The sequence below is a fragment of the Lutjanus erythropterus genome, chromosome 22 (assembly GCF_056507025.1).
Source record: "Lutjanus erythropterus isolate fLutEry1 chromosome 22, fLutEry1.hap2, whole genome shotgun sequence".
Lineage (NCBI taxonomy): Eukaryota > Metazoa > Chordata > Actinopteri > Lutjaniformes > Lutjanidae > Lutjanus > Lutjanus erythropterus.
In genome coordinates, this window is record NC_139338.1 from 7,941,303 (window position 1) to 7,951,431 (window position 10,129).

General features: G+C 39.4%; 1 protein-coding gene across 1 annotated transcript; it reads right to left on the reverse strand.

The window, feature by feature from the left end:
* Positions 1-392: 392 nt before the first annotated feature.
* Positions 393-5,482, reverse strand: LOC146306583 (amphoterin-induced protein 2-like). The gene is made up of 2 exons (XM_084710967.1): positions 5,194-5,482; positions 393-2,951 (listed from the first exon to the last, which is right to left on the reverse strand). Exon 2 carries the CDS (start codon positions 2,853-2,855, stop codon positions 1,335-1,337), a length of 1,521 nt encoding a protein of 506 aa, XP_084567093.1. The 5' UTR covers positions 2,856-2,951; positions 5,194-5,482; the 3' UTR covers positions 393-1,334.
* Between the last annotated feature and the right edge of the window lie 4,647 nt (positions 5,483-10,129).

Consider the following 10,129-nt stretch of genomic DNA (forward strand, 5'->3'; position numbering starts at 1 on the left):
TTAAAGTTGAATAGATTACATATTTCTCTGGGTTTGACCATTGGGGATAATGCAAGTACACAATTCAAAAACATATATAACACACAGAGAGTGTTTTTTTCACATTTTAATGTGGAAATGTTACATATCATAGCTTTATAAATGTATATATGTCAATTTTGACTTTGGTTTTCACACAGGACACAAACCTCAGTTTCCTGGGTGGAAGTCCTGTCTTTATTTGACGCAGCCATCCTTCCTCCTCCATGCAGGCTAACTGTCTTACTCCTTATACTGCTCCCTCATTATTATTACAGCTGTTTCTGATGATGACAGGCTGTGTGAAGCAAGACTGAACCAAAACAGTGAGCTAAAAGACGCCAAAATCCTCTGGAGAGCTAAGTAGAACAGTCAAGTGGGGTTATCATTCTTAGTTTATCACTTTGAGAAACTCCTCTCACATTACACAAATCATTTGACCAATTGATAGAAAAAAAAAATTGATTATGCAGATTTAAATGTAATTTTAGGTGCCATGAACCATACACACAAAATTCCATTCACCTCTTTTGTATTGGACTGGAGACAGAAATCTCTAAGAAAAATAAACAAAACTCTCTGCATGGCTAGATAATAAGGGTAAGGGAAAATTCAATTTTAAGAAAATTCCACCACATTCAAATGCATATCAATCTACTTTTTACTGTAAAGTGGACATTTTATAGGTTTCCACCTGACTGCAGCACAGTAGGCTACTCCATGTTTCTCTTTGTGTTGTGTCCTTGCTTGTTATCAGGCAACTTTCACTACGGTTGTATTTGATTAACATAATCTCTAGAGGGTGTGTAGAAACATCAAACTTCAGATCAGTTCACACACACATGACTAACATGATTTGAAAAAGATACGCTACAGAGATAAATGGTTAAAAATAACATGAGGGTTATGGTGATATTCATAATGGATATAGTGTATAATAACCATAAATGTCTCCAGTAGCTTATCAAATCAGGTGTGAGTATTCCTCTGAGCCCAATTTAAAACACCACCCACATTTATATGACCTTTCTGATCTCTGCAGTAACAATTTCCCGCGTTAGCAGTGAAATTTCCATATGAGCTGCTGACAGAAAAAACAGACACCACTTACAGTCGAGACATAATTGAAATTCTGCCCACAAAGGACTGTATTTTCTGCTTCAGACCAAACAACAAAAACCCTGCAGCGCATTAACTACTTCACAAGAATCACAGTACACTACTTCACATTGAATGGATTTTCTCATCGTGTACTGAAACAAGACAGTGAAAAAAAACACTTGGGTTCAGACTGTAAGAATACAGGAATTTTCTTGCTATGCCATGTGAGCAGGGTCTGTGAGGGTCTGTCCCACTGTCCTACTTCCATTCTTGAGAATTCCCTCAGTGGTAACGTGACCCAGGTTCACTGCTGGTGTTTTTGGGACACCGATATCAGAGTCCTCTGCTTGAGGCTCCAAGAAAGCCACCCTCTTTCCATTCGACCGCCGCTGCCCTGACTCTACCTCCCTGGGGTCCGAGCAGAGGATGATGGCTCGTCCGCCGCACCCTCCTGACCCCCCGCCCCGGCTTTCCCGACATCGGCAGGGGGTGAGATAGAGGTAGAGCAGCACCAGTATGATGCTGACCACGCAGGAAGCCAGGGTGGTGAACGCCGTGTTGAAATGCTCGGCACCACTCCGGTGCGCCAAGCCGTTGGTGGTTGAGGTACTGCTCGAGTTTCCAACCACCACGTTGACCTCCAGTGACTCGCTGGGGTTGTAGTGGCGCCTACGGGCTGTCACACACCCATAAGTACCGGAATCCTCCATCAGGGCTGATCGGATTTCAAGAGTTCCATTGGGGAAAACTATTTGGTGGGCATTGGGGTCATTGGTTGACGAGTTCACCACAGTCCTGGGAGTTGCCCAGAATACCACCAGCTCCTCCTGGGGTGGAGAAGACAACCCTGGACATGGCACTCTTAGCCATTTACCAGGCTCGACTTGGTAAGTCTTTGCCTCAAGGGGCATATCTGACACTACCTGCTGGCTACATCCAGACCCTAGTCCTGAATCATCTATACAAGGGTATCCATCTTTGAAGTCCACCAGGGGGTGATACTGTTTCCACATCCAGTACTCCAGCAAGGCCAGTAAAGCGCAGTTACAGACCAAAGGATTTTCTTGAAAATAGATCCCTACTTGCTGGGTGAGAGACAGCAGGTTCTGGACGGGCACCTTGGAGATCCTGTTGTAGGACAGATCGAGAAAGGTCAGATTTCGAGGTCCCCCGGGTTCCCAGTAAAGCCCTAAGGGAAACGCCATCAGTCTGTTCCCTGAGAGGTAGAGCCTCTGAAGGCTATGGAGATCAGTGAAAGCCCCTTGGTTGATCTGGTAGATCTGGTTGCCAAACAGCAGCAGCTCTTTCAGCTCCTTCAACCCAGTGAAGACAGAAGAGTTGAGCAGTGTCAACCGATTGGAAGAGAGGTCCAGGTGGTGGAGATGCAGCGTCACAGCAAAGGCGTTCACCTCGATTCTGCCAATGGAGTTTCTGCTGAGAACCAGCGTTGCGAGCCGGTCAAATGGTCCAGAAATCCAGTCCACCGGCAGGACAGTGAGGGCATTGTGGCTCAGGTCCAACCGTGTGGCATAGCTCGGGAGATCAAAGGGCACCACGGACAGATTGCCGCCACTACAGGAAATTATATCACTGGCACAAAGGCAGTAGGGTGGGCAAGTGGCCACAGAGGGAGGGAAGCCAAGACACAGGGCAAGCAGCAAGGCTGCAAGGACAGGGTGGCAACAGCTGCCGCCGACGTCAGTCTTGCCCATAAGCTGCAACACAGAGGGATGCATCCTGGTGTTCCCTCAGGATGGGATCTCAGGTTACCTTTTCACTGGACGTGCACATGTCAGGTTTACAAGCCTCTAATAGTGGATGGCTGTTATGAACTGAGGAAAGGCACAGAAAGAGAGAACACCCTTTAGAGAAGTGATAATCTACTAATACTAATGGCATTAAATAAATTTTGCAGTGAACAGTTAATTGAAGTAAAACATATTATCATGAGCAAAACCCTGAATCTTTGTGTGTAAATATACACCTATTTTTTTTTTTTACATTCTTGTGTACATAAAACTCCTGCCTGCTCTTCACTTTTATTTGTTTAGCTTTGTTTGTTGTTTCTAGCTGTTATGTCTCTTCTATATCAGCCTTGCATTACTGAGGCTAATGGAAAACTGTTCATTGTACATTTACACATACTTGGCCAATAAAAGGCAATTCTAATACTTATTCTGAGATCAAGGCAGCAATATAAACAGCAAAAACAGACAATGAAACAGTATGACAACATACACAACATAATAAATGTATTACATGCATGTAACTCTAAAAAATACATTGTAAACAACATTTAAAAACAACAGTGATGACTGCTGGTGTCATTATCTGCACATGACAACTGTTAGTAACTGCAGGGACGAGTGTAACTTAATCCATACATGTTAGTAATCCATACTCCTCCTCCCCCATATTTCCCACCAATACAGGGCAAGGTGATGACTTCTTCTTTCAGCTCACAGCACCTTACATTTTTACTGTTTATTACAATTTTCTATTTGATTAAGACCTCTACTCACTTGTAACACTTGCTGCATGATCTATCTATCTATCTATGATTTTTTTTTCTGTTTTCTAGACCTCTCTGACAGTAAACTGAATACCTTTGGGGTTTGGAAAAAAAACAAGCCATTTGAGGATGACATGTTTTGGTAAACACTGACTTTTTCCACCGTTTCCATTTTATAGACAGAGCAATGATTAATCAATAAAATAATTGACACATTAATCAACAGTGAAGTTGATTGTTTATTGCAGCCCTACTTAAATTACACAAGTCTACTGTTAAAAAACTCCACAAACAGATGCTCTCCCCATCAAACTGTTCTCATAATAATGATTACAATCATCATAACAAGTATAATAATCATAATAAAAAAGAGCTGCAAAAGCCACAATTCACAGTAACAAGCATGGGAAAACACTGAAGCACGGGTGAAGTTTAGAGCTGCAGCAATTAGCTGATGAATCAATAAACCCACAGAACATTAGTCTGCAACTGTTTTGTAATTTGGGTGCACCATAAATATGAAAGCATTTAGCGTGAGCTCTTCTGCAAAATACTCTAGAAAAGCCAAAGTATGTTTGTGATGTACTTAACCAGAAAAAAATGGATTTGGTTCTACATGTTAGTCTTTCTTACTTCTATTAACTTCTTTCTAAAATACAACAATGTGAAATCATCAGTTTTCTTTTCTGTGTCTGCCATGAGAAGCAAGCAATTATTAGATATCTGTATCAGCTAAAAAAAAATCATATTGTGCATCCCCATTAAAAACCGATTCATCTTTTGAGTAACCTCTTAAGCAGAAATGCCAGTTATTGTTGCAGCTTCTTTAATGTAAGGAGTGGCTGTTTTTCTGTTTTTAACTGTAAACTGAATGTATCTGGACTTTAGGCTGCTGAGACAAAACATGACATTTAAAGAGAGGTCAAGTTGTCAAGTGGGGCTCTGGAAAAATCTTCATGGGCATTTTTCACTATTTTCTAACTCTTTGTAGCCTAAACAATTGATCAGTTATTAAAATAATTAGATTATTAAGCAATAAGCATACTGAAAAACTGTTAGTGAAACATTGTGTGCAAATTATTTTATGTGCAATATGACTTTTCTCTATCACTGCCAATATTACTTTCAATACAATGGCACCATTACTTTATGTCTGTTTTTTCATTGTTCATTGTTTTACTCAACTTATTTTAGTTCTTTAACTTTTATATTAGGCTGTTTTTTCATACAATTATTGTACAGTTTATGCTTATTTATGACTGTTTTTATTCTTATGTTATTGCATTTTTTTTTGGAGCAATCTCTGGCATATGAATTTCTTTTGGGATTGAGTTCTATCTTAGTTTACAGATGTGAGAAAATTAAAATTTGACTGCCAAATGTAGGAAACAGGTTGTGGGTGAAAGAGGAACTATTTTCTGTTCATACTATGAGCTCACTCTGTCCTTTCCTCTTCCATCCCCTCACATTATCCGGCTCAGTAGAGAGATAACAACCTGGCTTTTACGACTTTAGTGAGAGAAAAAAAAAAAAAAACACAAAGCAAACAGCCGACAGCTCACCTTGACGCCCACACTGCTGCTTTCTATGCAAACATCATCTCGTCTGTCCTCTTCCTTCACATCCAGACGCGCTCTCCTCTCCGGGCGCGACGCAGCGAGGACCGGACCGCGTCCCGTCTGTGAATCCTAAAATCCAGAGGACAACTCTTCTCTTTTTTAGAGAGAAGGAGTAAAGCGCATCGTTTCCGCTCCGGGGATGATCCAGCCTGTGGAGTGTGAGGAGGAAAACAGGGAGGCTGCGGCTGAACTGCTCACCTGCAGGTCGGGTTGCATGTTGCTGTGGGAGGGGTCGCCCTGAGAGTAAATACAACAGCAGCAGATACACCAATAATATGAGAGTGGAGGGGAGGGGGGGTGTGAGGAGGAAGAGGAGGAGGAAGAGGAGGAGAGGGAGAAGGTGCGGGAGGAGAGGGTGCAGCATCAGCACCACAAAGTCTAACGTCCCTGAACATCTTGTCAAAATGGGACTTTATGGACGCCCATTTCTGCTAGTGAAAGAAAAATATATCCTCATGGTAAGACAAAATTATGAGATTTTTTTTTTTTAAAGGCGAAATAATGAGATTAAAAAAGGTCAGAATTATGGGATAAAATGTCGAAATTATGTGAGAAAAGTCATAATTATGAGTAAAAAAAAAAAAAGTCGAAATTATGAGATAGAAAGTTATGATAGAGACAAAAAGTCCAGTTGTGAGCTAAAAGGTCATGAGATTAAAAAAGTAGAAATTGTAAGATAAAACATCGTATTAAAAGACAAGAAGTCATAATTCTGAGTAAAAAGTCGATATGAGATAATAAGTCAAAATTAACATAATTATGAGATGAAAAGTTAAAAGTATGAGATAAAAGTAGAAATTATGTGATAAAGTCATACTTATAGGATAAAAAGATAAAAAAAAATCGAAATTACGAGATAAGAAGTGAGATTAAAAGACAATTATGACATAAAAAGTCTAAATCAAGAGATAAGAAGTCAAAAGTAGGAGATAAGTTGAAATTATGAAATAGTCATAATTATGGGATAAAAGAAAGAAATTAAGAGATAAGAAGTCAAAATTAAGAGATAAAGTCTAAATGAAGCGATAAAAACTCAAAATTATGAGATAAGAAGTCATACTTTTGAGATAAAAAGCTGAAATATGAGATAAAAAAATAATAGATAAAAGAGATGAGAAGATCAAGAGATAAGAAATCATACTTTTGAGATAAAAAGTTGAAATTATGAGATGAAAAGTCAAAAATATAAATAAAGTACAACAGCAGCTGATACATCAATAATGTGAGAGTGGAGGAGAGGCAGAAGGTGCAGTAGAAGAGGGTGCAGCGTTTCTGGGTATTTTGTCAAAACACCACTAGATTTGTAGTCATTCTTTCTCTTCTACGTTTCGGTTCAAATAAATTGTTGGTAGTCACACAATAACTCCCTTGTGAATATAGTATAGCTGAATTATGAAAGCTCACCTGTCTGGCAGATGGTGTTTGTGGCACTTTCAAACATGCTGAACCTGAAAATCTGCTTATTAAAATTCTGTAGAAACATCTGTCATATAACACTCTATACTGTGTATTACTTTACAAGCCATCTGGATTCACAAGATCATGCAAAAATCCATCTTTCCAGGCTTCAAGTTAGTTTGTGTCTGTAAGAACAGTTGCATAGTCAGTCGGCGTCCTCACAGGGACTACTGGCAGCTACGTGCGGTTTTAGGTGTGATGACAGCAAGAAGCGTCCATGGAAGTGACTCGTCTTAAACAAACAATGGCAGTTCCCTGACAGGTTAGTGTAGATACTGTGATAGCATCAGTTATAGCAGAACTGGAGAGTATTTCTTCATTGAAAGAAGAGCAATTGGTTGAAGTTAGCCAGTGTTAGACATGATTAAACAGATGGTTTCTCCAGTCACCTGTCAAGTGTGTTTTGAAAGTGCCTGCCCTTTTCCAAACAGTTTCCTTTACTAGATGTTTCTGTGTATTAAACATTGCATTGCTGGGAAGTTAGTATTGCCTGGGTTCAGTTGACAAAAAGCCAGTGGGATTTTCCGTGAATTAGTTCAGAAAAGATTCTCTGTAGCTAACAAAAGTTTATGATACTGACCCGTTTTGTTTGTTTTATGATTTTTGAATTGTAAATGTAATCACCAGAAGTAAAAAGCTTATACTAGGATATGGTCACATGACTTTAACATTACCACCACTAAGTGATTATGTTTAATGTCGTCGCAACCTCTGCTGTCTTATTTAACCACTTGTTAGCAAACACATTTTCAAGACATGTAACAGCTGCAAAATTTATGAGCGAGGCAATAACTGACATATTTTATGCAGTAGAATAAAATATGAAAATCTCAAGTTAACCACAGCCCCGAAAACCCATGGACTTAAAGACAAGGGAACCAGAGATGCTAATATGCTAACTCATTTTGGAGTTTAAGGACTACTTCTTGCGGGACTCTCAACAACACATGACTATTTGTAATGGAAATGGGGTCTCCTGTAAAATGTAATGTAAAAATGTTATACAGAACATTTTAGCATCTTTCAGCTCATTGTTTTGGATTCACAGTTGCAGTTTTACTGTTTTGGTTCAGTCTCACTGCTCTCATTAACCACATGTCCATCAGGCTGCTGTAAAAACCCCGCTTCATTCAAAAAGCACCTAGTACCAAATGGCAGACAGACAAAGTTAGCATCGGCCTACAAGACACGCCCACTTTATACACGACACAAGATAACTCAACATATTTTTAATATATGTAACGGAACCCAAACCACAAGTACCTCTTAAACCTACCACAATATTTTTATTGTTCCCAAACCTACCCAGGAAGTCTGACGAAATGGTAGGTCAGCAAAATGAAGCGCGCGTGACCATATGTTGCTATGGTGATGTTGTATTGTTCGTCTTTTATTCCAGTCAGTTGTAGTGATTCAGTGGAAGTTTTCTCTTTGTGTGAGGGAGCTACATGACATCCGTGTGTTTGCCATCTCCCTGGATTCATGCGAATGCAGTGTAAATCATAACACATTTGCTTCCTGTCAGTCACCTGCCACACACAGAATGAGGAATAATTCCTCACATATCGCCCCCTAAATTCAGGTCATATTAGTTTTAAATCCAGCGGATCCTTGGGGGTGTTTGAGTGTTATCTGTGGGTATTTTTTGACACTGTCAAACCCGTGTTATCGGTCCTCGAAGTCTTAAAGTCTGACAGAAGCATGTGTGTACACCCGTGTGTGTATAGTCCCTGTCAATTTAAAGGGATGGTTCACCACAAAATCAAAAATCCTTGTTTCCCCCCTGGCCTGTAGTGCTATTTATCCATCTATTTTTTTTTTTTTTTTTTTGGTGTGAGTTGTAGTATTTTGGAGATATCAGCTGTAGAGACGTCTCTTAGCAAAAATCATGACCCAGCTACTCAAGATAATCCACAGACCTTCTTATGAGCAGTTTTATGATGTTTCTGTTATCAACTTCTTATTAAATAACATGATTAACAAACAACATACAAAAACAAATGCACAACAATTAACATTTAATCTCACATCCATCCCTACCAATTTGGCCTCGGCAAATCAAAATGGACAAGAAAATAAATTATGAGGGGAAAAGAAAAAGGAAAAAAGAATAAATAAAAATTACATAATGGCATTATTTTCACAATAATAATCATATATGCTCTATGAAAAGCTCTGATGGTTGCTTGTTTTGCATTATGCATTCTTGCTACTGACAAAACCATATATGCAATGCGACAGAGAATGAGGAGGCTGCCAGCAAAGGGATAACTTTTATTGTATTTATTTATTTTGCTGTTGCTGTTATACTAAAAGTCCAAGCATTGAGATGAGATGAGAGACCTAGAGAGGATCTATCATTCAGTAGTAGCAGCTTAGGACAATATGAAAGTTTAATATCAAAGAGATCAGATAAGGTTTCCAAAAATGCACTACCCCTGGGCAATTCCAATACATGTGCAGAAAAGACCCCGTTTCCCCAGTCAGGAGAGGGTTTGAGCTTCATCAAACGGATGCTTTCGGGGAATTAAATGCATCCCATTTAGGAATTTGAAGTGTATCAGTTTGTGGTGGTGATTTTTCGAAGTACCATCTAAAATTGTCTCAGACTGTTGATCAGCACGTCATCCACAGAACAGCCAGGATCCCTCCTCCAGATGTGACCGACCGCCAGAGGTGCCAGACAGAATTTCAGAGTAAATATATCTTAGATACTAAGCTTTGACCTCCCATGTACACCCCATGGAACCCCTTAAGATTCAGGAATTTTTTTTAAATTATTTTTTGACAATATGGGAATAACGCTGGCGTTGCTCTCAATGCATTCAGTCGTGTCCTTGATAATCCCTGACCCATCTTCCCATCCCACCTTTCCTTATGTGAGAGTACATCATATCCACAAAGGAATTAAATAAACAAAAACAATAAATTAGTGACCAGCAATAATAAACTATATATATATATATGTATATATATATATATATATATATATATGTATATATATATATATACATATATATAATTATATATACATAAATAAAATCAAATGAACCGGCCTGTTTGAATAAACCAAACAGATGTGTCTTGTGTAAATGACCCCTTCAGAGGTTTTACATGTTGTTCTTGCAGGCGGCAGACTCGGCCCCTGCAGGGCGAGCCTGCCTACGGTACAGGCTACTTACTACAGCCTCACGCTGTTAATGGTGGCTTGGCAAGGAGGACGGGCTGGGTTAATTAGAGATGACATCATTGCAATTAAACATCTGTGACCTTGAACATGTCTTTTTCATTTTCTCGAACAGAGCCGCAGCTCCACGGCTGCTGGGTTGAACTGTGGAAATAAGTAAACAGGCAGTGCTGCAGCCCATGAAAACTCCCTTTGCTGTTTTTTTTTTTTTTTCTTTCACTGTAAAAGAAGAGT